At 43.4% G+C, this 27,682-nt stretch overlaps 1 protein-coding gene across 4 annotated transcripts in view; it reads left to right on the top strand.

Annotated features, from left to right (window-relative positions):
• The window catches only part of LOC311255517 (uncharacterized protein), a 56,023-nt gene that overhangs the window by 18,953 nt on the left and 9,388 nt on the right, over positions 1-27,682 (top strand). For 3 of the 4 annotated variants that reach the window (XM_084350069.1, XM_084350068.1, XM_084350071.1), the window contains 45 exons: positions 144-316; positions 557-793; positions 948-1,135; positions 1,647-1,767; positions 2,092-2,242; positions 2,447-2,586; positions 3,154-3,300; positions 3,634-3,762; positions 4,171-4,326; positions 5,390-5,506; positions 5,604-5,765; positions 5,918-6,136; positions 6,418-6,588; positions 6,904-7,038; positions 8,625-8,840; positions 9,526-9,704; positions 10,330-10,432; positions 10,522-10,680; positions 10,802-10,964; positions 11,645-11,748; positions 11,828-12,007; positions 12,086-12,283; positions 12,640-12,819; positions 12,973-13,164; positions 16,764-16,913; positions 17,034-17,137; positions 18,154-18,356; positions 20,057-20,277; positions 20,417-20,563; positions 20,664-20,828; positions 21,265-21,416; positions 21,631-21,799; positions 22,005-22,113; positions 22,579-22,715; positions 22,831-22,956; positions 23,247-23,426; positions 23,987-24,211; positions 24,349-24,475; positions 24,630-24,829; positions 24,926-25,138; positions 25,237-25,382; positions 25,822-25,949; positions 26,091-26,235; positions 27,173-27,305; positions 27,436-27,597. In XM_084350069.1, coding sequence (XP_084206195.1) covers positions 144-316; positions 557-793; positions 948-1,135; positions 1,647-1,767; positions 2,092-2,242; positions 2,447-2,586; positions 3,154-3,300; positions 3,634-3,762; positions 4,171-4,326; positions 5,390-5,506; positions 5,604-5,765; positions 5,918-6,136; positions 6,418-6,588; positions 6,904-7,038; positions 8,625-8,840; positions 9,526-9,704; positions 10,330-10,432; positions 10,522-10,680; positions 10,802-10,964; positions 11,645-11,748; positions 11,828-12,007; positions 12,086-12,283; positions 12,640-12,819; positions 12,973-13,164; positions 16,764-16,913; positions 17,034-17,137; positions 18,154-18,356; positions 20,057-20,277; positions 20,417-20,563; positions 20,664-20,828; positions 21,265-21,416; positions 21,631-21,799; positions 22,005-22,113; positions 22,579-22,715; positions 22,831-22,956; positions 23,247-23,426; positions 23,987-24,211; positions 24,349-24,475; positions 24,630-24,829; positions 24,926-25,138; positions 25,237-25,382; positions 25,822-25,949; positions 26,091-26,235; positions 27,173-27,305; positions 27,436-27,597 — 7,262 coding nt within the window. The remainder of the gene's footprint in view (positions 1-143; positions 317-556; positions 794-947; positions 1,136-1,646; positions 1,768-2,091; positions 2,243-2,446; positions 2,587-3,153; positions 3,301-3,633; positions 3,763-4,170; positions 4,327-5,389; positions 5,507-5,603; positions 5,766-5,917; positions 6,137-6,417; positions 6,589-6,903; positions 7,039-8,624; positions 8,841-9,525; positions 9,705-10,329; positions 10,433-10,521; positions 10,681-10,801; positions 10,965-11,644; positions 11,749-11,827; positions 12,008-12,085; positions 12,284-12,639; positions 12,820-12,972; positions 13,165-16,763; positions 16,914-17,033; positions 17,138-18,153; positions 18,357-20,056; positions 20,278-20,416; positions 20,564-20,663; positions 20,829-21,264; positions 21,417-21,630; positions 21,800-22,004; positions 22,114-22,578; positions 22,716-22,830; positions 22,957-23,246; positions 23,427-23,986; positions 24,212-24,348; positions 24,476-24,629; positions 24,830-24,925; positions 25,139-25,236; positions 25,383-25,821; positions 25,950-26,090; positions 26,236-27,172; positions 27,306-27,435; positions 27,598-27,682) is intronic. The other variant, XM_084350070.1, reaches the window with a different exon arrangement.

The following is a 27,682-nucleotide window of genomic DNA, read 5'->3' as shown; positions in this document are numbered from 1 at the left end:
AACTGTAACTATACGTACAGTATTTTCTTTTGAAGCGTACATGCTTAAGTCATTTTTTTCTCTCGCTTTGTATACACACACAGACACAAGTACATAAATGCCACTTTGACCAAAATGATTCCTTCCTTGTTTTGTCTGGATAGTTTTTATTGTCCTGGCAGACACAATGGCTCTCTGTCGAGAAGTTACGACTGTCCAGTGGGTCATTACTGCCCGTCCGGGACCTGGTCCAAACACCAGTACCCGTGTCCAGCTGGATCCATCAACCCCAACACTCGTATGGCAAAACTCCAGGACTGCTTGCCCTGCCCTCCAGGTCACACATCACACGCCATTTACTGCGAATGATCATGAGTTGCTTTAAGGTTAAGTAGTTGAATCGGGGTTAAGGCAGGCCTTGAAAGTAAAGTAGCTAAAGTAATTGGATAAATTCTGTGTCTCACCTGGGACTAATAGAGTATACAGTTTCTTGTTCTACTTTCTTTGTTTCACAGGGTCATTCAGGGTAATGTTCCAATCCGCTGAGTTTCACAACCAATTTCTTCTATCGAACCAGGCTCCTTCTGTGCGTCCCCTGGGAAGAGTATTGCATCAGGCCAGTGTGGCGCTGGGTACTACTGCTTCTCTGGGGCCCGGTCACCCACACCAGAGGATGGAGGGGCGACAGGTGACAGATGTCCTGAAGGTCATTATTGTCCTCAGGGCTCCTCAGCTCCACTGCCGTGTCCCATAGGACATTACAGCAACGAAACCAGAAACAGTCATCTCTCCGACTGCAAGCCTTGTCCTCCAGGTCGGAACTAATTAAGCACCTTTTACATAAATTAATTACATGTCTTTCTATCTGCCAGAAGATAAATCTTTTCATTACATAACTTGATTTATTGGTGGATAATCACTTCGCACAGTGCCTGTGGCTGCTTAACAGCGTTCCCTTTGTTTTGCAGGTTTCCTCTGTGTCACCAGAGGGCTCTCTTTCCCTTCTCATATCTGTCCAGCTGGAGCTTACTGTCCAGGCAGAGAAAACAACAGCCAGCAGGCCTCTGTACCCTGCTCACCTGGAAACATGTGCCCACCTGGATCTAAGAGACAGATACCCTGTTCACCAGGCACCTACCAGGATTTACCTGGACAGGTGAGAAGGAGGCCCAGTGTTCCAGTGTGGACCTGTGGCCCTTTGCTGCATGTCAACCCCCCTCGCTCATCCCATCTCCTGTCACTCTTCAGCTGTTCTATCAAATTAAGTCATGAAAAAAGCCCCCCCCCCAAAAAAAAACAGACAAAAAAGACACCAATTAGTTTATTAGGTTTCCATTAGCTATAGAATATGATACAGCTGTTCTATGAAATAACCTTCAGTAGTTCTTCAGTCTCACATAGTATATGGCTTCTGTAAAAGATGGGGTTTTTTAATGTATCATGAGGCCGTGTTTATCTTCGCATTATACAGTAAAGCGAAGTTATGGCTCTCCTTATGTTCCAGCAGGCCCATCTTTCACCAACATCTGTGTGCCTTGTATACAGTTTATAGTTTAGCTGTTTAAATCTCCAACACAAGCACCTAAAGTGTCCATGTCTGTTGATATTACTGAACATCTGTACTCATAAATTTGCATTTGTACTGTGCATAATTTCCTCTTCCACAGGCCGAGTGTGTTAAATGTCCAGCAGGATTTTACTGTGCTGGCTCAGTGGATGCTGACACTGGCCATGTGTCTGGGACTCACACTCCCATGCTGTGTCCTAAAGGACACTATTGCCCACCAGGTAGGATACAATACTGCAGTGCCTCGAACACACACATTCATGATTGTTAACAGATAATGTTATCAGATGTAAATGTATGTGCGACATAATTGATGCTCCAGGCTCAGTGAGATTGATTAATTATAATAATGTGCTGGATTGCATGAAAAATGTATTTTCCTGTTGTGAGCACTCCTCTGAACAAGAGGCCATAACAGTAAATGGCTTTCTAATTATGCAAATGGACATTATAGTGCATAATCAAGATAAGGATTGTCCTCACGAACTGCTCTGTGATGTTTAGTCCTGGACCATCTGTAGATATTATGCGCTATTTATCTACAGGAACGCAGTCTGGTGTAGCATTCCCATGCCCAGCTGGTGCCTTCGGCAGGCAGATGGGGTTGTCCAATAAGTCAGGCTGTGAGCTCTGCCCTCCAGGGAGATATTGCAGTTCCCCTGGACTGGCTGCTCCCACCAGGGTCTGCTCTCCTGGGTAAACACAGGCGGACTGAACACATACTTCATCATGCTCACTGATAGACTGTGAAAGATATGACATCCTGTGTCTTTTTAATTCTGTCTCCCTTGTCTATAATTAAACCTCCCTCATGCTCTGTCTCTGCCTCTGTCTTTCTCATCTATCACTTTCTACATCCCCTTCCCATCGTCTCTGTCCTCGTCATCTCTCTGCTCCTAGTTACCTCTGTATCCACGGTTCTGCTTCTGCCCAGCCAGAGGAGGGCCCGACAGGAGGCCGCTGCTCTGCAGGGTCCTACTGCCCCCAGGGTACCAGCTATATGGTTCCCTGCCCTGCAGGCACCTTCAGCTCCATAGATGGTGACCTATAATAATTACACAGAAACACTGTCGCTGGCATTTGAACATAATGGGCTCACTTAACTGAGGGTATTGGCAGGGTTAAGTGTACTTTCTTTTTTTTTTTTCTTTTTTATTTACTGAAGCAAGACATAACAAGTGAGACAAGCCAAGACTCAACTAGGCACAATATGAAACATGACAGATTAAGCAGAAAACAAACATTGAATACAGAAAAGGGCGACATCAAAAAACTGAAAAATGTACTGGGATGTTGGCGCTGTATGTCGGAGAAATTTTGTGGCAGTTGGTGTGTTTGTGTGTTGGGAAACAATAAGGGGGAGAAGTTTAGAGGTAGCTGGAAATGGAATACGGGAAAAAAAGTAAAATAGATAATAGTAAGTCTGAAAGAATCCAACAATCAATACATGCATAAATAAAATAAAAAATAAATTAGTATTAATTTAGTAATTAATGATAATTGAATAAAAAAAATATTCAGGGAAACTCAACCTGAAGTAGGGTTATTTCCCTTGCCATATTTTATCATTTAGTTCAAACGTATGAGTTGTGTTTTCGGTCTTCCAGGGGCAGTTTCTATAGAAGTATGTCAGCCCTGTTTGCCCGGCCATTACTGTGCCGAGGTTGGCCTTTCCTCCCCATCTGGGCCATGCAACCCAGGCTTTTACTGCACAGAGGGATCCAGAACGGCCACACCTTGGGGGAATACCACAGGTAACAGAGATTCTTATTGCCCTTTGCCTGTGTTAATAAATGCATGGCAACATGCACAGCGGCGTATTTTAGAAAGGGTAAAAATGTGCAGGGTACTCTGCAGAAGCCTTAGAAATACTGTGTGTGCACCATTTCCTCTCGATGCTCTTCTGTTTTTTTTCCAGGGCCTTTGACTCCACAGTCCTGCAGAGGTCTCCACAGAACATTTACCAGTCCCCATTGCTTTCTCTTAGCAGTATTTTTCTCCCAGGGATTGCACAAAATGGCTTTGGCCTTTTGGTTCACTCTCTAACCTAATGAGTACTGACATCCAATAAAGGTCTATTGTCTCAGTTACAGGAGATACCACATCTCCATCCCCACTTCCTGCTGATTCAACCCTGGGTCAGTTCCACGGTGATGTGTGTCCTGCAGGCCACTACTGTCCTGAAGGGAGTGCAAAGCCAAGCCCCTGTTCTCCAGGTAGAAAATCACGACACTCTGAGGGAAGTGGTAATTATTTCTGTTATCATGAACCTGTTGCTAAAAAAAAGTCCCTTTTCATTTCCTCGAATGAGCTACAGTATGTGTCTGACCTCTTTTTATTACACTGCCACCAAAGGTAGAGCCACAGAGCTCCCAGAGGTGCAGTATAATGACTTTATGTATCCAGAACTTTAGAGGAGGTTGTAAAACTTAATGGGAGTCCAATGAAACTGTCATAATGGTCGGCTAGCTACTTAACCAAGTGAGTAAATGGATCAATCTATAGTACGCATAGCTAACACAGTTATGCCATGCAGTTTTTCTTCTCCTGTGTGTGTGAGGGAGAGATAAAAAGAAGAAAAGTTGGTGTTATTTTTACTCACATAATTTGTCTGCACCATGTAGGTACTTTCTTGGGGAGGTCTGCAGCTGAATCTGAGGCCGACTGTGAAGCTTGTTACCCGGGTTCTTACTGCCCCTCATGGGGTCAGACCTCTGTCGACCTCCTCTGTCCCCCGGGGTGGTTCTGTCCACCGGGATCAGTGTCTGGACGTCAGCCAGGTACAGCACACATCATCAGTGGTCAGCCCAGGTTTAACCACAGTAGTCTTTGCACTTCATCATTTTCTTTTTTTAACACAATGTCTGATCACGTACAGACATTGTAAGTCTGACTCCCAAATAGTTCTGCTCACATGATGGGATAGGTTGATAAGATCAAGCTTAATCTTAATTCACTCACTGTAGAAGGTAATACTGTAGTGCAATTTTACATATGAATGATGTTGCACATTTGTTCTTAAAGAGGATGAAGAAAAAACATAGAAAATGATTTTATGAGGTGTTCCTTGTTTGTTATTATACATGTGCACAATGTTGCAATACACATTCTTGCCACTGCCTCCACACCAATCTACAGATTAGGACAACACACCAGCAATTTGCCAACAGAGGCAGTGAAGAAGGAGAAGTGTGTTGTCAAGTAGGCGTGGATGTAAACAATGCAAGTTTAACATTTTTTTTTCAAGAAATTGGCTTTGCAAATTTTTCGTTATGAGAAAATGCATTCATCACGTTTGTTAGTAACTCGGAATAAAACATTACCAGCAACTCCATGCTTGGCACCATAAATGTAACTGGCTCTGTGGATGGGTAGCACTTCATCAGTTATTTTACAAACCATACTCTACATGTATCAGGGAGGTGATTTTATGTCTCATATGAGCTTTCCTCCTCCTCTTATATTATCTCTGAAAGACATCATTGTCACCTCTTTGCCTTTGATCCAGAAGACGTTTCGCTAATTTGAGTATGAAATGGCCCAGAACCCATAGAGTCTCCAGCTCGGCGCTGTCAGATCATGGCACCTGCTGCGTAGCCTCCTTTCTCTTCTCCTTACCTCCCAAAGGATTTCCATACAGGATGAATGCTGCTCAGAATCACGCTCTTCTTCATCACTTTGTTTCCATGGCACCACATACAGCAGACATGTTTTCTTTCATGGATAATTGCCACATCAATAAAATGACATGTCACATTTGTTTTCTATGCGCATTACTCTTGTTTCTGTTGTTAACAAGAAGGCACCAGATGATAGTTTGAACTTTATCTGGCTGTGCTACAGGATGTCTGTGCCCACCTGGCCATGCGTGCCCGCATGGTAGTGCTGAGCCGGCCATCTGTATCCACGGCACTTTTCAATCTTCATCCGGGCAATCCACTTGCAACACCTGCCCACCAGGTAATTAAAAAAAACCACCGGTGCACTCACATGTGTTCACTGAAGAAACAAAGGTGATTAAAGCTTATTCTAAAATGTGACACACCACCTTACCCAGGTTTCTACTGCATGGAGGGTTCATCTGTGCCATCCCCGTGTCCAATTGGCAGCGTCAGTGCATCACCCGGCAGGACGTCCCTGACCGACTGCTCCCCCTGCCCCTCTGGCTCCTTCTGTAACAGCAGTGCTCTGACTGAGCCGTCTGGACCCTGCAGCTCAGGTCTGACCGTCCAGCATCAACATGGGAAATGATGACTGAGACTTGATCTACAAGAGTGTTTTTCCGCTACTGAATAACACGGTTCACTTATTCTACATTATAAATGCTGCAGTGTTTTTCTGTGAGACATCTAACTAAATCGTCTATCACAGGTTATTTCTGTTCCCTGGGGTCCTCTGAGGCTTCTCCTGTCTCCCAGCCTTATGGAGATGTTTGTCCCATGGGACACTTCTGTCCTCAGGGAAGTGGGTCACCCAAACCCTGTCCTGTTGGCAGCTTCCTCCCAGAGCCTGGAGCTTCCTCTCCCCCTCACTGCCATCCTTGCCCCCCAGGGAAATACTGCTTCAATGCTGGAGGCTCACAGCCGACAGGTGGGGGATTTCACCAGGTTTCCCATTCGTCAAGGACATGCTTAGTGAGCATAGAAGGCCAATTGTGTAAAATCCACATTTCACGTTTCAGTTGTACACATCACATTAGCATGTTTCCAAACCCCTGAATCGCTGCCTGCATTAACAAGATTTTCTAGGGATCATGTTATGAGTAGTGAAGTGAACCTTCATGACAATTCATGTCTGATTATCAAACGAGGATCACATATAATGAGCTAATTAATTCTTGCAATCCTTTTTCCTATATCTCCCTGTGTTAGGTCTGTGTTCTGCAGGTTTCTTCTGTTCTGAAGGAGCCGATACCCCCACACCCCGAGCCAATTCCTCTTTGTTCAGCTGTCTTTGTGAGGTACTGGAGGCGTATACCACAAAGACAGGCGCTGCCTTCTGGATGCACAATCTGTCCTGCATCAGTAACTCCAGTAATCCTGGTAAAATATGGGTTTCTCCAGTTTGTAATAACACAATAAATACTTCCAGTAAAAGGGCAGTACATCAGTTTCTTCAAAGCCTTACTTGTTGTGATAAATGTCGCACAAAGCAGTGGCTTTTCAGTTTGACCTTCCCTTAAAGTATTCTACAATTAATCAGTGTCTTACGTTGTTTAAAGATGTTGTTCCCTTGGAAGTCAAAACCGTTAAATCAGCATGTAGAAGGAGAAGAGTGGCTCCTCTTTGGTTTCTTGTCTGCAAGACACGGATATTAACTCAGACATCTTTCATGCTTTATCAGCCGTTCTATTACAGGAGGAGACACGACCTGGATCGAAGTGGTAGCGGCGCCACAGGCAGATTCAGACCATATTGTGACACACCCACCGCCACGTCTCAAGAGTCCACATTACGCCTGTTCCACCTACAGAGGGGATATATGCCCCAGGGGTGGGTAAATCCTGACAGTAAACTTGTGCACTCAATGTGATCCTTTGATCATTCCCTCAGGCTCACGTGTTATCTTCCTTGCTCATGACACGGCAGTCATACTTGCTGTAATTGTTGTGACATCTGACTGATTTCATCTGTGTGTGTGTGTGTGGCATATTCCAGCTATAATAGACTGTCACTTTATCTTGGTTTTATTTGGACACTCTTTAAATGTACTTCAAGTAACTTTTAATCGGTTATGAATCAGTCTCAATCTAGTACCGTTGCCTCTATATGACCTACATACACAAACGAGGCCACCAGTGAGAAGATTCGCTATTCCTATATCATAATTGGAGTCATCAGTAATGCCTGTCTTCAGGTTGGATAAGTCGTAACATTAAAGCTATTTTTATGGCAGAGTGCTGAGACTGAGTTGAGGAGTCTCTCACAGCCTGAGGAAAGACGCAGCTCTGTAGTCTGGTGGTACAACACCAAAAATAAAATTAACTTTGTTTCACCCTCGTCACATTACAGTTGTTAATCTTAAACAAATAGATACATGATCTCACTGCTCGCTTGCATCCTGCAAACAGCTGTTTAAAAAAATATATAAAAAATATGTGGGCTTGCTCCCTCACTTCTCTCGCCAGATCAAGATCTCAAGCCAGAATCAAGAAGAAATAAAAAAAGTTTCTTGTAGCTGTTTTGAGAAAAGGATGGCTGGAACGACACAAGATTGAATGCCCAGTTTCAAGAATTACAGAATCAAAGGTGCAATATGCAAGAATTTTAGGTGAATATATAAAAAAATGTATATATCGACAGTTCTGCTCTATGACGTCTATGTAGTGTGTTGAAAAGATATCTACTGAATTTAACATGCTAACAAGCTAGCCCTGACACATCCTGGTCTAAAGCTCCTGAGATAGTGGCGTTATTCAGGTAACTAACAGTCCGGACTGCTAGCTGCATGGCTAACTCAGCTTATAAGCTTATAGCTGCTACAGTTAGCGGCTATAATATCCTGCCCTCTCCTTTTACTTGGGTATGAATCCAACAGGTGGCCAGTTCTTACATAGTGCTCCTTAAGTCAAGATTTACAGAAAGGGCTTCGCCAATTATTTCCATTGTACTGTAAATCAGCAATGGCAGCACAAGATAATTGCTGATGGTTATGCAAATATAATTCCTCTTGCAATTAAACCCCCTGAAGAGTCGAATTTCCTCTTTTAAAGACCAAAGAGCTGAACTGCTTGAGCTCGACCTCCCTCTTGAGGAGCTGGAGGTGGTTGGGTGGTGATGCACATTAAACAGCAGTACTGAAATAGCAGCTTATGTCAAACCAGTAAGGAGCAGGTTTAAAATTCTGGCAGCAAAGTAATTACTGCCTGCTGGAACATAAAAAAAAATGTGATGGGTTTACTGTAAATAGAAGAAGCTGAAATGAGGAGTGTGGGAATAAAAAGTTCAGAGAAAAGTTTTGAGAAAATCCTGTAACTCCAGAGGGAGCTAGTGCATGAGAACAGTAATCCTCCTGATTGGACTTTTTGCCTCGCTGACGTTGATTAATCTCAGTGATACTTTTTTGGGCTATTTTTCAGGTTTCTATTGCCCTCTTGGTTCTGCCTATCCCCAGCCCTGTGAGGCTGGCTCTTACTGTAACCAGACTGGACTAGATGCCCCAGCAGGGCCCTGTGCTGCAGGATATTTCTGCCCTAAAGGCTCCTTAGACACTCATACCACCTTTTGCCCCACTGGACACTACTGCCCTCTTGGAACTCCTCTTCCTCTGCCCTGCCCTCTTGGAACCATAAAAAGTGAGAAATTGCTCTTTTGTAATACAGCTGTAATTGTTAGATTCATCTAAAAGTCGAATTTATTGTTGTTTTTTTTTGTGAACAATTTAATTGTCTTAAGATGCTGCTTGTGCTGCGTGTTCTTTCTTCCTTTGAATAGAGAAGTCAGTTCTCCCTTCCTCTTTGCCGATCATGAATTAATGATGACTGAATGAATCAGGCACAATACTAAAGTGAGAAATACAACTCCTAATCCTCTTTGTTGCAAACATTGTCAGTTTTTCTCACTAATGTCCTCACACAAACTGGTGTCTATCTTTGGAGTTCAGTCATGCGGAGAAATATGAAAACTTCCATTGAAGCCCTTTTTTCCCTCCCTTGGGCGCCTATGAATAATTTCAGTCACAAGGTGGTATAATCGTGTAATTGTATTCTTGTCTCGCGGCAGACAACTAGAATCCTATTAAAATGTGCTGTAGCTCTTTTGTGTGTTTATGAATTAGAAACTGATGAGGTAATAGGTATGTACTTTGCATCGCGTTAACATTGTTATTTATTTTAATTATTTCATTACGCCAACTTATAAAGGGATTTGGTGATTATTTTGCAAGTCAGCAAAGACTGTTTATAGATAAGACACCAAGCAAAGTAAATCAATTTATGAATTCATTTCAAACTGATGTGTATATTGTGTGCTAATCATTAGGTTCCCTCGGTGGATCCACTGTCGAGGCTTGCCAGCTGTGTCCTGCGGGTCACTACTGCCACCACAGAGGACGAGCTGAGCCAAGTGGCCAGTGTGCAGAAGGCTACTTCTGTCCTGAGGGCCAGAGCTCAGAGAGACCACAGCAACATGTCTGCTCAGTAGGACATTGTTGTGAGAAGGTCAGCCATCCAGTATTAGTCCTCAAGCTATTGTCGGTCATCAGTGCTGAATATTGTTTGCATCTGCATGAGTCGCCTTCCTCGGCTGTGGTTCTCAGTCAGGCAAGAAAAGTGCATCCCTGCATAAAATAAGCAGTGTTGGAAGAAGTATTCAAATATTTGATTTCAAAATAACGTTCTAAACTAACTTTTAAACATACCCAAGTATTAGCATTAAAATATACTTAAATAATTACAATCCAATAAAATGAACATACTTTATCTGTAGACACAGCACTGATGCAGCATGCAATCTTCAAAGTAACTGGTAACTAAAGTAATCACAGAAATGTGGTGAAGCAAAATATTTGCCCCCAACAAGTAGTGGAGTGGAAGTATAAAGTAGTGGAAAATGAAAATACTCAAGTAAAGTACTAGTACCATTACTTGAGTAAATGTACTTATTTACATTCCATCACTGACTAAATTGATGTTCTCTTCCCGTTTTTCCTGACGGTCTCTCTCCTCTACCGGTGATGCGTCTGTCTCTGTCTCCACTGCCATTGCTGCACCATGATTACGCCTGATGATGCATGTTATTCCCTTGATATAATATCTAATAAAATCAATTTAACCGTTGCTCCAGGGCAGTGTCAGACCGACAGCCTGTCTCCCAGGCAGCTACCAGTCCAGACAAGGCCAGGGCAAATGCGAGACATGCCCTGCTGGTTTCTATTGTCAACATCAAGGTAACACTGATGGGCTGGACAATCATCGGATAACAAAGCATTGAGCTGCTGGGAACATAAATGTATTCTACACTGTATCTGCACATCAGGAATGACGCTTCCACTTCCATGTGAGAGAGGATTTTACTGTCCCAGCGGAGCAGCAAATCAACAGCCATGTCCAGCAGGGACCTACGGAAACATGTCAGGATTGATTAAGGAGTGGCAGTGCTCACTGTGTGACCCTGGGATGTACTGTAAAGAACCAGGTACAATACATCCTCCTACCCTATATCAGTTATTTATTACGTATATGTATCGCAGATATCTATTTTCGGTGTAATCCAGAAACAATTAGAGGGAAATGGCTGCTCTGTTATTTCTTTAAAGGAAGGACTTTCCCCACTGGGCCATGTGCTGCAGGCTTTGTTTGTGTAGGAGGAGCTGCTGAACCTTCACCACTAGACAGTCTGAGTGGATTCCCATGTCCTCCGGGCTTCTTCTGCTCTCTGGGGACTTCAGTACCAAAACCGTGCCCGAAAGGAACATTCAGGTGCATATCTTGCAATATGTCTGTATACTATTTCATCTTCCTCTATTAATTGCTGAGCAATATATCATTATATATATTTTTTATGTCGTGATATGACATAGGTGTTGTCTTTTTCTGGTTTTAAAGGCTGCATTACAGTAAATTTTCTTAACTTATCAGACTGTTCTACTTGTTCTGATACGTTTCTTTACCCATTACTGATGATTATTAATCAAAATCACATTGTTTAGCGCAATAAAGCCTAAAAATATCACAATATTTTAAGGCAACATCGCCCATCCCTACTTCTAATAACCACAAACAAACCATAATGAATTATTTGACATGATAGGATTTGAACTCTACAACTAGACTGATACGATGATGATGATAATAATTACAGTGCTTCAAATAAATGCAAAAACACAATAATACCATTGAAGTAATGACAGAGAAATGAAACTAATAATAATTGATTAATCCCATTTAAAAAAACAAGAGAAAAAGTTACAACATCTAAATTTTGTGGTTATGTAATCACATCCATGGACATTCAAGCAGGTAATGATCCATGTTTAACTTTGTTTAAGGTAAGGTAGTGTCATGGAGTTCTGTAAGTGATCAATAACTGAGCAAATAGGATCTGAATTACATAAAAATCCCTTGATTAGTGTAGTAAAAATGTTCACATCTCTGGACAGTGAGCAGAGCGGGCTTGTGGATGAGTCTCAGTGTCGCAGCTGCAGTCCTGGCTTCTACTGTTCAGAGACGGGCCTCTCCGCCGTCTCTGGACCCTGCCTGCCAGGTCAGAAATAAGACAGATAATTTAAGTTGATATGAAAATGATGCTTTTCAAACATTTTATTGGAAGTGTTTCTCCCAAGGTTTCTACTGTCTTGAGGGATCCCAGACTGCCATTCCAATGTCAAGTGTATCTGGAGGTGTTTGTCCAGCAGGCCACTACTGCACAGAGGGCAGCAGCGTACCCTCACCCTGCCCAGCTGGCTCGTACCAAAATGAGACTGGAGGGAAAGGCAAAGATGACTGCAAGCCATGCCCGTTTGGTAAACAAGAAGCCGTACTATATGAACTGGGCTTTGTGCTATCGGGAGATGTCCTCACTGTTTGAATGTCTTTGCCAGGCTGGTTCCAGGATTTATCGGGTCAGACAGAGTGTAATCCCTGTCCTCCTGGGTTCCACTGCCAGTCACAGAGTCCCAGCCCCACCAGCCCTCTGCCCTGCCCAGCTGGCTATATCTGTCCCAGGGAGAGTCCAGACAGCCAGCCACTCCCCTGCCCCAAAGGCACCTACAGTCCCAGTCAGGGTCTCACCACCACAGGTACAAACCCAAAAAACGTGTGAATTTTCTTGTGCTGTTGTCTGTCTTTTTCTTGTTGACTGAGCAGGAGAGTGAATTACTTGTTAGGGCAAATGTTTTGTTTTGGAACAGTCAACTACTGATTATTCAAATCAAATTTTCCTAATTTTCTAATCTGCAATCAAATAAAACAGTTTTAAAAACCTACAAAAAAAAATAAAAGACCCCTTCTTTTTCTTCAAATGATCTTCCTTAATTTATTTTGCAGACTTGTATCAGTGTGCAACCATCTGAGACACTTGATGATTGATCTCACCTGGCAGGTAGCTTGTTTTGCTGTTTGGACTGAGGTAAAAGCTGTCCATCTGTGTTTGCAGGTGAGTGCCTGATGTGTCCAGCGGGTCAGTTTTGTGGGTCTGAAGGTTTGGTCGAGCCGTCAGGAGCGTGTGCTTCTGGGTTTCTTTGTCTGATGGGTGCCACAGTGCCGAACCCGACTGACAACAGAACTGGATCTCTCTGTCCGCCTGGAGTTTTCTGCCGACAGGGGCTGAGAGCAGGTAGATGGAATAAAAGAACCCTCGTATGATAAAAGTAATGTGTAGGTTTTTCAGTAAGTTTCAATTTTTTGAATGCAATATTGTGCTGATTTGATTCATTTCAAAGTTAGTATCCTCCACATGAGTGTATTGTTCTCCCTTTTTGTGCCAAAGGTGATTGTTGGGCAGGGTTTTACTGCAACTGGGGATCCAGCAGAGCAGATGAGGCTCTGTGCCCAGCTGGGTTCTTCTGCCCCAGTGGAACACCAGTCCCTATGCCTTGTCCTGCAGGAACATTCAGCTCTGAAACAGGCAACATGCATCAAGACAACTGCACCACCTGTACCCCTGGATACTACTGTAATGGTAGGAAACATTGCCCTTAAGTTATCTTACACAAGAAGAGCAAGAGAGTCTTCAACAACTAAAATCAACATTTATACTGGGTCGGGGATGTAGAGATGATTATTTATTTTCCAGTAGTAGTCATAAAAGAATAATATACTGCACATTACTTTTGCTCAGCATCACAATTTATTGCTCAAACTAAGGTATTGTCCATTTTGTTTTAATAACTGGCAGTGACAAGTGTACAATCTGTCAAGATATATACAGAATATAAGAAAAGAAAAACAGGAAAAGGTACGGAAGCCCTAAGGGGCAAAAGAGATTTTTTTTGTCTTTTTTTTTTTTCTGGTGAGTCTGAGCTAAGTTGTTTTTCTCTCCTCTGTTTATGACTTGAGAACTGATGGAAAAAAAGCTTCGACAGGATCATCTTTCAAAGTTCCTTAATTTTTTTTTTGTGAAATGTTTTTTTTTTTCACAAAAGTTTTGTTTTTTTCATTCAATTTGACAAAAGGAAAATTCTCCTGGGGCAAAAACAAAAGCAATGTTTGTTTTGTAGTTTTTATTTTTGTATTTTTTATTTTTTTAATTCCCCTCCTTGAACCGACACCTTATCGTGGTGGAGGGGTTTGAGCACCTGAATGATCCTAGGAGCTATGTTGTCCGGGGCTTAATGCCCCTGGTAGGGTCTCCTAAGGCAAACAGGTCCTAGGTGACAGGTCAGACTAAGAGCGGTTCCAAAGCCCCCTATGAAAGAGATAAGAACAAGGAAGTTTACGTCGCCCGGAATGGCGTCACCGGGGCCCCACCCTTGGAGCCAGGCCCGGTGTTGGGGCTCGCAGGCGAGCGCCTGGTGGCCGGGTCTTTGCCCACGGAACCCGGCCGGGCACTGCCCAAAGTAGCGACCTGGGCCCGCCCTCCAGTAGGCTCACCACCCACAGGAGGGTTCAGAAGGGGCTGGTGCGGTGTGATTTGGGTGGCTGTCCTGGGCGGGTGCAACGGCGACCCAATCCCCGGACGGTGACTCTAGCCATGGGGACATGGAATGTCACCTTGCTTGGGGGTAAAGAGCCTGAGCTAGTGCAGGAGGTTGAGCGCTACCGGCTAGAGATAGTTGGGCTCGCCTCCACGCGCAGTCTGGGCTCTAGAACCCAACTCCTTGAGAGAGGCTGGACTCTCTTCTACGATCTATGTTCGACTTTGTGGTCGTGTCATCTGATCTCCGGCCGTATGTCATGGACACTCGGGTGAAGAGAGGGGCTGAGCTGTCAACTGATCACCACCTGGTGGTGAGTTGGATCCGCTGGCAGGGGAGGAAGCTGGACAGACTTGGCAGACCCAAACATATTGTGAGGGTCTGCTGGGAACGTCTGGTGGAGCCCTCTGTCGGGGAGGTCTTCAACTCCCACCTCCGGGAGAGCTTTGACCAGATCCCCAAGGAGGCTGGGGACATTGAGTTCGAATGGACCTTGTTCTCCGCTTCCATTGTTGACACGGCTGTTCGAAGCTGTGGCTGTAAGGTCTCTGGTGCCTGTCGTGGCGGCTATCCCCGAACCCGGTGGTGAACACCAAAAGTAAGGGATGCTGTCAAGCTGACGGGTACCAGCAGGCCAAGATTGCTGCAGCGCGGGCGGCCGTGGAAGCAAAGGCTCGGGTCTGGGAAAAGTTCAGGGAGGCCATGGAGGAGGACTACCGGTCGGCCTTGAGGAAATTCTGGCAAACCATCCGGTGCCTCAGGAAGGGGAAGCAGCCCTCCACCAACAATGTTTACGGTGGAGGTGGGGAGCTGTTGACCTCGACTGGGGATATCATCGGGCGGTGGAAGGAATACTTCGAGGATCTCCTCAATCCCACTGACACGCCTTCCATAGAGGAGGCTGGGGACTCGAAGTTGATCCATTCGTCACCCAAGCCGAAGTCACTGAGGTACCTCAAGTCTCTGGATGTTGTGGGGCTGTCTTGGCTGACACATCTCTGCAACATCGCATGGCAGTCGGGGACAGTGCCTCTGGACTGGCAGACCGGGGTGGTGGTCCCTCTATATGAAAAAGGGGGACAGGAGGGTGTGTTCCATCTATCGGGGGGATCACACTCCTCAGCCTCCCTGGTAAAGTCTATTCCAGGGTACTGGAGAGGAGAATTCAGCCGATAGTCAAACCTCGGATTCATGAGGAATAATGTGGTTTTCGTCCTGGCTGTGGAACACTGGACCAGCTCTATACCCTCCGCAGGGTGCTCGAGGGTTCATGGGAGTTTGCCCAACCAGTCCACATGCGTTTTGTGGACTTGGACAGGGCATTCGACCGTGTCCCTCCTGGCATTCTATGGGAGGTGCTGCGGGAGTACAGGGTCGGGGGCCCTCTGCTAAGGGCTGTACGGTCCCTGTACGACAAGAGCTGAAAGAATAAGATCCCGGATACAAGCGGCCGAAATAAGTTTCCTTCGCAGGGTGGCGCGCGCTCCCTTAGAGAGAGGGTGAGGAGCTCTGTCATATGGGAGGAGCTTGGAGTAGAGCCGCTGCTCCTCCACATTGAGAGGAGCCAGCTGAGGTGGCTCGGGCATCTCTATTGGATGCCCCCTGGACGCCTCCCTCGGGAGGTGTTCCAGGCATTCCCCACCGGGAGGAGGAGACCCCGAGGAAGACCCAGGACACGCTGGAGTGACTGTCACCCGGCTGGCCTGGGAACGCCTTGGGATCCTCCTGGAGGAAGTGTCCGGGGAGAGGGAAGTCTGGGTGTCCCTGCTCAGACAGCTGCCCCCGCGACCCAGCCCCGGATAAGTGGAAGAAAATGGATGGATCGATGGATGGTATTTTTTAAATTCAGAAAGATTATCCTTGCAAAACCTTTTTTTCACCAGAAAATTTGAAAAAGATCTCTGCCCCCTCAGGGCTCCTGCAAAAAGGTGAGGCACCATGCCACATAATTAAGTCTACTTGCAAGAATGTTTCCAGAAATTGATTGATTAATGAATGAAAATATCAGTGTTTCATGGGTCATTCAAAATCTTGTCATCATATAAACTACATGTATTCGAGTGTACCATAAATAGATCTGTCAAATACCCGAAATCCTTCGAGCATGACATGCCATGGAATCTCATTATTCAGTTCTTTGGGAGATAAACTTTGCAAAGTAAATTTCAGTGTACTCGGTGTAGTCAGAAAAAGTTAGCATGCAGATCTGCAGGACATGTTTTAATAAGTTATGTTAATAAGAGTCACCACTATGATCAGACATGTCAAAAGGACACGGATCATTGTCTGGCTACTATAGCTGCCGAATATTAACAAGCCCCATATGTTCAGTTTTTAATGAAAACAACAAATTAGCTGAGATTCTATGGGGATTGTCCAAAGTCATACTGGAAAGCACATGCTTTCACTAATTGAAGCAGAGCTGAGACATCTCGAGGTAAAATGGGGACAGCTAATTTAAGTTGCACCTCTCTTTATCTCAGACAATCTAACTGACAACTGATTTCACAGTGTCAGTGTCAGTTTCTTTAATTATGCAGCTCTGTCTTTTCAATGTCAGAGACTATCTAAAGTTATGAAAATACAATTAACTGGTCTCATCAGATATCATCTGTTTTTATTAATTCCTCTGTGTGTGGCTCAGTTGAAGGCACTGTACAGCCTGCACTGTGTCCTGTCGGATACTACTGTCCTCAAGGAGTGACTCTAGGACTGGAGTTCCCTTGCCCAGCTGGCACTGTGCAGAGCCAGCTCGGAGCCTCCAGTCCTCAGGCCTGCCTGCTCTGCCCTGCTGGTATGGAAAAGATTTTGTTTTGTTCTACGTCATCATAACCTAACCTGGATAAATCCTTCTGCATGTCAAGTCAGTGTGTTTTAAATCCTCATCACTTTATTCTGTTGGTGTTTCCTGCAGGAATGTTCTGCTCTCAACCTGGTCTGTCCCAGCCAACAGGACTCTGTGAGGCAGGATTTTACTGCCCTGCTGGATCAACCAGCCCGAACTCCACTGAGTACCAGGTGCTGTTCTTGTTCTCTGTTGCTTCTGTAACCTGGTGATGTTGATCGATCAGTACTTGTTCCCAGAGAATGATTCATAATGACACTGGTGACCCCGTGACCTTTCATCTAATGAAATAAGAAAGAATGTTATAGGTGCAGTTTGTAAGAATTTCATTTAAAAAATGAATTAACATTATCAATAGACTGTGAGGTAATAACAGTTTTGACATTATGTCAAAGACGTCTATGTATTGTGTTGCAGAGATATCTATCAGCTAGCCCCGTAGCCACTTTGTACCTCAACACCAACACTCTCCTGAAGCTCCCCTGAAGTGCCCAGCATGCATCTTACATATTGCACCTTTTTTAAGATTTCAGTACTCCCACAAGAAATATAATCAGAGTAGCTGATTGACTGAGCACATTCACTCAATACTTTCCTTGTTTTACAGCCTAGTATCATTCTTCTAAAAGCACCATTAGCTTAAATGTCATTTTACTTTAGCACACAAAATATAAAAATATGGTTTGGGAAATTTGCTCTTGTTATTAATGGTGCTTTGATGATGAGTCACTTTTCCTCTAGAATTATTAAAATCTGACTGAGATTATCATTAATTTCACCAAAGACATTTCTGCTCCTTGGTCACTTTATAAGCTTTACTCAGTATCCTTTAAGGCCAAACATGTTAGACCTCACACACACACAACATATTGTGTAATCAAAAGGGACTATTGCCATACTGCTGAGCACATTCATACTCTAATGGGAATGTGTTGTTTTGATGTAATGACCACATGACCCCCTCCACATCGCATTTTTAGTCTCACTCCGTGGAAGGCTCTTTAAGCGCTTTTGTATTGTGCAGTGTAATAAACATTTCAGCCTCTAGAGACCTCAGGGCATTAGTAACCATTAGGACTGGTTTCTAAATGCATGCTTTACAGAAATACCAGAATGCATTCTCAGGAAATCAAGCCATCAAAAGTACAGTACAGTGTTTCTATGTTTTTATTTTTCTCCTTCTTCTCAGGGAAATTCTACCAGAAGCCATATTTGTCCTTCCGGCCACTACTGCCCCTCTGGCACTGGCTATCCACTCCCCTGCCCCACAGGATCTCTCTCCGTCTCCTGGGGACTGAAGGGAGATGACGAATGCCCCCCCTGCCCCCCTGGACTTTTTTGTGACAGGCCTGCAATAGCAGAGCTCTCAGATGCTCTCCCGTGTCACGCTGGGTAAACACTTCTGCCACTTCAGTTTCATCTCTCCACTCTGAGTGTAAACACTCACAGTTTTGCCATTTTTCCATAATAGGTATTTACTTTGTTGGCTTGACTGATTCCATCTGTGGAGAAAATGGTCAAAGAATTGTTTATCTTTTCTTGAAGAAAATCTTTCCGAGTCTTTCTTTCTCTCCCTCTGTCAGTATCTCCCTCATGTCTAATGCAAAGTGTTCTCACCTTATAACTTAAAGCATTTTGGATTTATGTGTAGGATTTGTACATGGATTAAAGGGATCAGTACAATATGCCAGCAAGATATCTTATGTTCCAAAAATCAATAACAACCCAGTGTACACATAAACAACAACATCAGACAGATAATCGAAGACAGCAGATGTCTTTTACATGAGTCTGTTTAGTCTCAATAGCAGGGGGAGCAGGTGTCCTCAGCAGGACAAGATCCACACTTGCTAACTGTTGCAATATGCTCTGCAATAAATACTTAGAGATAAAAACCCACTTCAAAGCACCCGGAGCACTTCAGTGTGTCTGCCAAGGGAGTTTAATTCTATTCAGTTTAAAAACTGTAAATAAGAAGATCTGATGTAACCTAGGGGAAGTACAATTAATATTCATAGTAATTCAATGACAATAAATAAAACATTAGTTTTAGTGTATCTGACACAAATCACTGCCAGTTATTAAAGCATTTATCTCAGGAAACATGCTACACTAAGCAACTGATGGTGCTTATTTCTGAATAATTAGAAACTCATATGTGAAATTTTAAAGTATAACCCTGAGTGTAACGGTAACTGAATTAAAGGAGACATATTATCCTCATTTTCAGGTTCATAATTTTATTTTGGGTTACTACTACAATAAGTTTACATGCTTAAATACTCAAAAAACACATCCAGTTTTTTTATGATGTCCATTGCTGCAGCTCTGTATTCCCCCCTCTGTCAGAGATGCTCTGATTGGTCAGCTCACACACACCTGAGGCAGCACCACTAACAACAACAGAGCAGCTGTGCTAAATCAATTCTTACGTGCCAAACTTGGCCATAGGGCATAAATTATACAAAAGTGTGACATGTTGACTTAGTTTAGACCCTGTTGTAGGCAGGACTTCTGACGAGACAGCGTTCTCTGTGGGAGAAAACTTAACTTTAAAGGTTGTTTACATGCACAAGAACCGATAAAACACACTGAAGGAGAGGGAAAAACTGAAAAAGCATAAGACTGCTTTAACATCAAATCAAAGACAATTAACATCGTCAGTATCTGCACTGTTGGGATTATTTATGACCAACTGATTACTAATTCTAACTGGTTACACTTCCATCCAACTAAATTGTATTCATTATTATGATCATTTATTATTATTTGATTAATTATGTATAAAATTAGGCCTTCATGCACTAAAATTAATCATTACAAGAGAAATTCTGCCATCAGAAAGTATTTTTATGGAGCACATACTAATAGATGCACATTGTTCACCATCACAGAACCAGTAATTGTAATAACATCATTTGAAGTCTGTGGTGGACTTACCTGAGGCATATCATCATATTCAATATGTCCACTGCAATGTTTTTCTCAAACTTTTCCAAATTTCCCCACTGACCGATTGTTCAACTTCTCTAATAGCAGCTTGTGGCAGTATCTGTAATATTTTTTTTTTCCTTCACTGTTTATGCCTATAGGTATGTGTGCTTCGGTGGCAGTTCCAGTCCCACCCCGTCTGACGGTTCCCATGGCTACCTCTGTCCTGCTGGCTATAGCTGTCCTGTTGGCTCAGCAAGTGAGGTGCCCTGTGAGCCTGGCACTTACAGTCCTGCCCCTGCAGCAGCCCACTGCATAATATGCCCTAAAGGGACTATGTGCTCCTCCTCAGCCACTCGAGAGCCCTCTGTATGCCCAGCTGGTGAGGATGGTGAAAATAAACTACAGTCTATAAACCAGATCATTTAACCTTCTACATATAGCAGCAAACCTCGCCAGTGGTTAAATGGCAAATTCTGCAGTTATGATAAACCAATATTTAATAAAAGCTCTCTTCCTAGGTCATTTATGTCCTGCTGGGACAGCCCTGCCTCAGCCGTGCCCTTTAGGGACTTTCAGCAACCAGACAGGAGCCCACTCTCTCTCTGTCTGCACACCCTGTACCTCTGGATCCTACTGTAACTCACATGGAGCCTCAGCACCACAAGGTGACCAGACTCGGAGATAATTGGGGACATTATTTCAGTCACGAGTTAAACCATTTAGAACAGATAGGTGAATTGATAGTGTCTTTCTATTTTTTTCTAGGTCCTTGTTTGCAGGGTTATTTCTGCCAAGGTGGAGCCACGGAGCCGACACCCCACAGCTATGACAACTTCCCCAGGAACGGCCCTTGCCCCGTGGGCCACTACTGTCCAGCAGGGTGCCTCTACCCAATTCCATGCCCTCTTGGCAGCATACGCAACACCACCGGTACACTGACACACATTATGAAATTGCATTTTCTGTCACATCATCGTGTTATATCCAGTAGTGAATGTAGTAGAAAAGTACATTTACTCAAGTACTGTACTCAAGTACTGTTAAAATCAGCTCAAACTGAAATATCTTCAGCAGTGAAATGCAAAATACACGTTATTTTATTATTATATCATTGTATTATTATATTTTTAATCCAAAAACGATAATATATGATAGTAAACCACTGATACGGATCACTTTACTGCAGAATGAGTACTTGTACTTTGATACATTTTGCAGATAATGCTTACATACTTTTACTTAACTGTAGTGAGTGAGTTTGCATTCAAATTTGAAAGAGGTCCTGGATTTTGTACTTTGTGTGTCTGATCTGCATCACCACTGTACCCCCTCACTGTTATCTGTCCTGTTTATCCTCCTGTCTTAGGAGGTGTGTCCATAGAGAGCTGCTCTACCTGCCCTGCAGGTCACTACTGCTCCACTGAGGGTCTGGCCAGCCCCAGTGGCCCCTGTGCTGCTGGTTTCTATTGCCCCTTTGACTTCTCTTCAACCACTCCTTATGCCTTCCTCTGTCCCAAGGTAAGGTTTATTCATTCATGCTTTCATTCTGTTTCTCTCTGTACTCCCTCTTCCAGTGAATTGCCTTCCCCGTCCTTCCCCTTTCCTTTGTTTTTATTGTTTTCCTCACAGTATCTCTCCTAGAGACACGTGTGCCATGTTAATTATTATTTATGTCCTGGTGCATTGAGTGCCAGCCCTCAGTTGCGCCTTTGTCACTTCCATTCCCTCGTAGGGCCACTACTGTCCAGAAGGATCTGCCCTGGCCCTGCCTTGTCCCACAGGAGAGTACCAGCCGAACCCAGGCTCAGATAGCTGCATCCCATGTCGACCTGGATTCTACTGTGAGGAGGCCATAGTGGGAGATCCATGGCCCTGCCCGCCACACTCATTCTGCCCTGCAGGTCCTCTAAAAGGATGATTTTGAATACAGAGGATGGCAACTTTAATAAATCGATGTATAATATTATTTAGCATCACAAAGAATGAAAAATGGACTAAAAATGTCCTCAGTTTTGTGTTTCACTGAAAAAACACCTTCCTTTGTAGTAATCACCATGTAATATCATGCTGTCAGTCTCTGTTTTAATGTAATGCATTTTTTATCAGGCACCATGGTGCCTCAGCCCTGCCCCAATGGGACATACACTCATCCAAACCAAGGAGGCCTACAAGAAGAGAGAGAGTGTTTACCCTGCCCTCCAGGGAAGTTCTGCAGGTACACCGTCTGCGTCAAAGCCCCAACCTATGCATGCAGAAGCTCTCAGAAGTGCTCACGTGTCACACGCTAATCAAAAACATCCAGAAATACACATTCACGTAAACGGACCGACACACTATTATGCACAAGTGCATCCTGTACTCATGCATACAGATGCAGACACATGCTCAAAGGCAAACACTCATCTCTGCTTTAATTATACTCACAATTAGCAGAATGCAGGAGTGTATCATGTTCGGGATCCACGTTTCACTGAGCAGCCAAATTAACACCTTAATATGTATGAATATAATGAATGTAGATATGAGTGTGGGAGGTGAAATTATGTAATTGTCATTCTATTTATCTAATGAAGCATACAATTTAGTGTCTTCCAAATGGCCTTGTGTGAACATGTGTGTCTGCGCAGTGTATATTATTATGGTTTTGTAGATAAACTAACCTTGTGTATATTTTCTTCAGGGCCGGTAGGATCCAGGGTGTGTGTGCTGCAGGCTTTCTTTGTATTTCTGGGAGTGCAGATTTCACCCCTCAAGGACACACATTGAACCTCTCCCAGTGCCAGTGGGGCATGCAGTGTGCTGGACCATGTCCTCCAGGTATTTACACAGATTTTCAGACTTTATTCTGAGATTATTTTACCTGAGAGATCAGAAGGTTAATCATTTTTTCTTTAAACTATTTAAAATAAATTGTTTGTTTTCTTTACTCCAGGTTTCTACTGTCCACTGGGCACAGAGGAGGCTGAGTTGTGTCCTGCAAACACTTTCAGAAGCTCCCCAGGAGGCGCCAGTGTACAGGACTGCTTACCCTGCCCACCTCAGCACTGGTGTAAACCTGGTATGGACTGAGTGTTTTTAAGAGCTACTGTAATCAGGTTTTCAAGGTAAAAATGCAGTATGAGATACAAGATTTAGCTGTGAAGACTCAAAGCGTGAAGAACATTGTATAGTTTGAGCTCTGACAGAAATATTCAGTGTTTTTTTGGGCCTACTGGGGAAGCAATGTACTGTGTAAGTAAGGTGTAAACCAGCAGGATCCTAGTACTTGGACCACACATAAAACCTCAAGTTAAGAATTAGAAACATGCTTTAAGAATAAAGACTAATCCTAATCCTGTTTGTTTGCAGGAGAGCCAGTCCTTCGTCTGTGTCCTGCTGGTCATTACTGTGATGGTCTGCGTGGCAGTGACTTCAATGGGGGGACAGGACCCAGACCATGTCCTCTGTTCACCTATCGAGCTTCACCTGGAGCAGGCAGCAAGGGTGACTGCCTGCCATGCCCTCCTGGTTCACACTGTAACAGCACAGGTCTGAAACACTGCATCTCACACAACAGAAGATGAAAGATGAAAAAAGATGAACTAAAATTACATCTACAAATGTAACCAAGTCCTTTCCATTTATTCCATTTATTATTGAATTTTGCAAGGATATTTAAAGAAGGAAAATAGCCTTCTGAAGTTGTATTAAGTTCAATAAGTACGCAGACTATTACAGCAGTGCCTGAACCTGTGCCCGGGATAAGAGTGATGGATGTGTAATGTGATTGAGTACAATGAATTTAAAACTTGTGATACCTGAGGCTACAGTTCATGATTGAGTGTTGATTTTTATAAAGGAAAAGCTTTTTTCTAATCCCCCTCAAAAGTGTTTAAACTTATTGAAAATTTAACCCGTATTGTTGAGGTTATGGTCTCCCTCTCTTTGGTTCTTTTGTATGAATACATAAGTCATTTTAATGATAAGCTTAAAGGTTCAGGTGTTTTTTTTATATAAGGTCACTCGCAATGTGTGAACGATAATCCGGCATTTATTTCTCCTGTGGTTATATTGTGTGAAGGGATGAATGTTTGTGATTTATTTTCCAGGGCTTACAGACTACTCCAACAGTCCATGCCCACCTGGTTTCTGGTGCAGCGGGTCTGGATCCCCCATCCTCTGCCCTGCAGGAACTAAGAGACCCCTTCCTGGAGCTTCCACACCCAGCCAGTGTGAACCCTGCACAGGGGGAACCTTCTGCCCAGATCCTCGGGCTACAGGAAAGCCCAATGTGGAGGGGATCCCCTGCAGGCCATCTTACCAATGCCCAATGGGTAGGTTTATCAACACAGTTTATAATGTTAGGAAAGTATATTAAATTCTGTATATATGACTTTGGATCTTTTACTTTGATAAATTCCTCTCTCCCTGAGGGCGGTTCTGCAGTAATGAGTTTTTGCTCATCGTCCAGGTGCAGTCTCAGAGATGCTGTGCAGAGCTGGCTCATTCTGTGGCCCTCAGACTGCCAAGCCTCAGGTCTGCCCTGAAGGGTATATCTGTCCTGAGGGATCCCATTCATACCAAGCCTCCAAACAAATGTGAGTGCATATCCTAAAATCTGGCATGTTTTGTAAGATTGACATTGAAATGAGAGGCTTTAGCTGTGAAATGATGAAAGCCTAATGGGTTTGGACTGATTCTACACCATGTGGGTTGAAGTTTTATAAATAACCATGTTACTATGCCCCACAGCTGTCCGTTTCCCTTCTACTGCCCGGCCAACAGCTCTGCCATGAAGTCTTGCGAAGGGGGTTCCATGCCTGTCAACACTAGCGGGCTCAGAGGATCCAAAAGCAGCTGCTGTAGTGTGTGTGATGGGGGCACTTATCGTCCCTACCACTCCCCTATCCAACATTGCCTTCCATGTCCACCAGGATACTTCTGCCCCCCAGGTACCACAAATCGTTCCACATTTAAATTTGCGTGTACAGTATTTGTTATTTCATGACGAACTCTAAATAAAATATGAATTTGTTTTAATCAAACAGGTACAGACCACTACAAGAGTAACCCTTGCCCCCTTGGGTATGTCTGTCTCATGGGATCCACCCAACCAATGCCCTGCCCCCCTGGCTCCTTCGGTAACCTCACTCATGCTGAGTCAAAGAGCAACTGTCACCCATGTCCAGCTGGCACCTTCAACCACCTGGCCGCTCAGAAGGCCTGCTTTCCCTGTGGCAGCTCCTCCACCTCACCAGCAGGTTAGATCCCATCAGATACCTCAATTAGTGTTAAGTTACAGCTTCAAAAGAGTTAATCTGTACAGGAGGAAATCTCCATGTCACACCTGTTTCCTTAGGGTCTTCGTCTTGTACCTGCATTGGTAAGAACCGTGCTTTCCAGCACTCGGATGGTTCATGTTTGTGCCGAACGGGTTTTATCTTCTACAATGAACTGGATTTCAAAAGCTCCACCTCTGACAGTGAACTGGACTGCCAGCCTGAGGTCAGTAGTAGATAAAATGTTTTTAAAAATATTTTGTAATTGTTTGAATTTGTCATTTCATTCTTTCTACGACATAAAAAAGCATTCGCACAGCGTTTTTCTCCCTATTTTTGAATTTCTTCCTTTCTAAAGTTTTCATAGAAATGCACTTGAATGTGTGGATGGTTGAAAGTCTGCCAGAGAACTGTGAAGTTTCCCAGAAGCATATTAACGACCCTGACACCCCTCAGTGTTGACCATCACAAATAAATAATCAAACTTGTGGAAAATACTGCCTCCAACTTACCTGTTTGCAATGATTTTACTTTATAATTGTGTTTTGTTTTTTCAGACGATTTGGAAAACAAAACACTGAGATGGGTGAAAAACTGTGCTAGTTTCATCATGAATGATGCAATGAGCAGCAAGGTCAGTGTTTGTGTGTGTGTGTGTGTTGTAGGTGAACAGGCGGTGTGCCACAGGACAAATACGTCTGGCAGCATCCAGAGAGTGTGTGTCACCTTCCCTCCACTCCTGTAATATCACCTGCGGACCACATGGAGGAACTCTGGATGTGGAGATGGGCATGTAAATCTCACTGAAGTTTTTCTGTTATAATACTATTTAAACCTGTAAAACATGTTTACTGAATACTATCCATATTCATTACATCAACCATTAAATAGCTTGACATAGTATTTGTCCTCCTGTCTGATCCTGATGCCCCAGCTGCCGATGTGAGCGATACGTGTCTGCTGAAGAGCTCTGCAACACGTCCTGCCTTTCCAGACTGCCTCAGCTCTCTGCTCAGTTCTCCCCAGATGGCCAACTGCTGCTCAGCCTCAAAGAAAGAGGCAGCATGGTCTGGGCCAGGGTAAGGTAGAGATGGCAATGCCATTGGCCATAGTTTACAACATAATGCATCTCATTTTTACCTGATACTTACTAATCAATGACACTAAATGTGTGTATAAGGAAGGGTTTTCAGTATCTGATCCCACCAGATAAAAATAGCACAAATCTAACATTGGTATTGTACTAATGGAGCCAAGAGACTTCTCAGACTGTAGGTCTGGGTCTAACTGGATCGAGTAGTTGGTGGAAAGCCAATGCCGTGGCATTTATCAGGGTCTTGACCGGTCTTGGTCTCAGTAGGACAACTAGAAAAACGTTTTTACAGATTTTGTGATATCACTGCATTACAGCGAGGGGAAAGTGAGAGATATTGAACTCCTCTCGATGCAAGAATTTCAACAAAATAGCTTCTTGGTCTCATAACTTTTCACTGGTTTCATCATTTAATGAATATGAATGAAATATTTAGCACCACTAACTTTTATCCTTTTTTAGAATATCATTTCAACACAGTAGTCTTCTCTTAAATACAGAGCATTTATCTACTCTTCAAGCATTTTGTGTTGCCATAATTTCCATGTTTAGCTCTGGAAAACACAATTTAAATTGTACAAAAATGCAATTATTTAAAGCAGACATTGCCTATTGCAACTTTACCTCTACTGACTATCAGATTCAGTAATCAGAAAAATACACTGTATAGGTAATTAATGCAGAAACACAATATTTCATAGTTGTTCTTTATTGCTTCTCCAATGAGGGGAACATTGTACTGCAGTATTATGTTGTGTTATGTTTATTATATGCAAAGGGATGCCTTGACAGATTAATGAGCGACAACATCTCTCATATTAGTTATCGATAACTTGTCATTTTCTTCCTTGAATTTATGTAGTATTCTGTTGTATTGTGCTGTAGTAGCAGTTCTTATTGTGCTTGTTTCTGTTTACGTCCAGGCTGTGATGGATGTTTTAGGACCAGATATCCATGCAAAGAATATTGGTAAAATCCATTTGGTCCAGTTTGACTCTGAAGGAGTGTTCGGTTGGATTCCCACACGGAGAGAGCTTGTCAATCAGTTTCTGTCAGGTGACGAGATCTAACATGTCATATTGATTCCATTCATTTTTCTATTGCTAATGCACACATTTGCTTTCTGTATCCAGTATGACTTAACAGTAAAACGTAACTGATTTATCAATGATCTACCTCTGCTCAGAACCAATCGAACTCCTAAATACAAGACCCAGAAGGAGAAGAGAAACAGAAGATGATGATGATGCTGTTGCCGACGTAGCTGTCCTTGCTCGTATCCCCAACCCCATTGCCTGTCTGTCCTCTGGTGACATGCTCATTTTCAACCTCACCATCAACCACACAGGTATCAGTGGTTTTCTTTGCTTTAATGCTGGTTTTATCATGACAGTGTGATTTATTTTTCTTAATCTCATGCTAACTTTATTTTA

Source organism: Pagrus pagrus (genome assembly GCF_965226575.1).
Source record: "Pagrus pagrus genome assembly, chromosome: 4".
NCBI classification, from domain to species: domain Eukaryota; kingdom Metazoa; phylum Chordata; class Actinopteri; order Spariformes; family Sparidae; genus Pagrus; species Pagrus pagrus.
The sequence above is the reverse complement of the archived record's forward strand: the minus strand, read 5'-3'. Positions and strand labels throughout refer to the sequence as shown.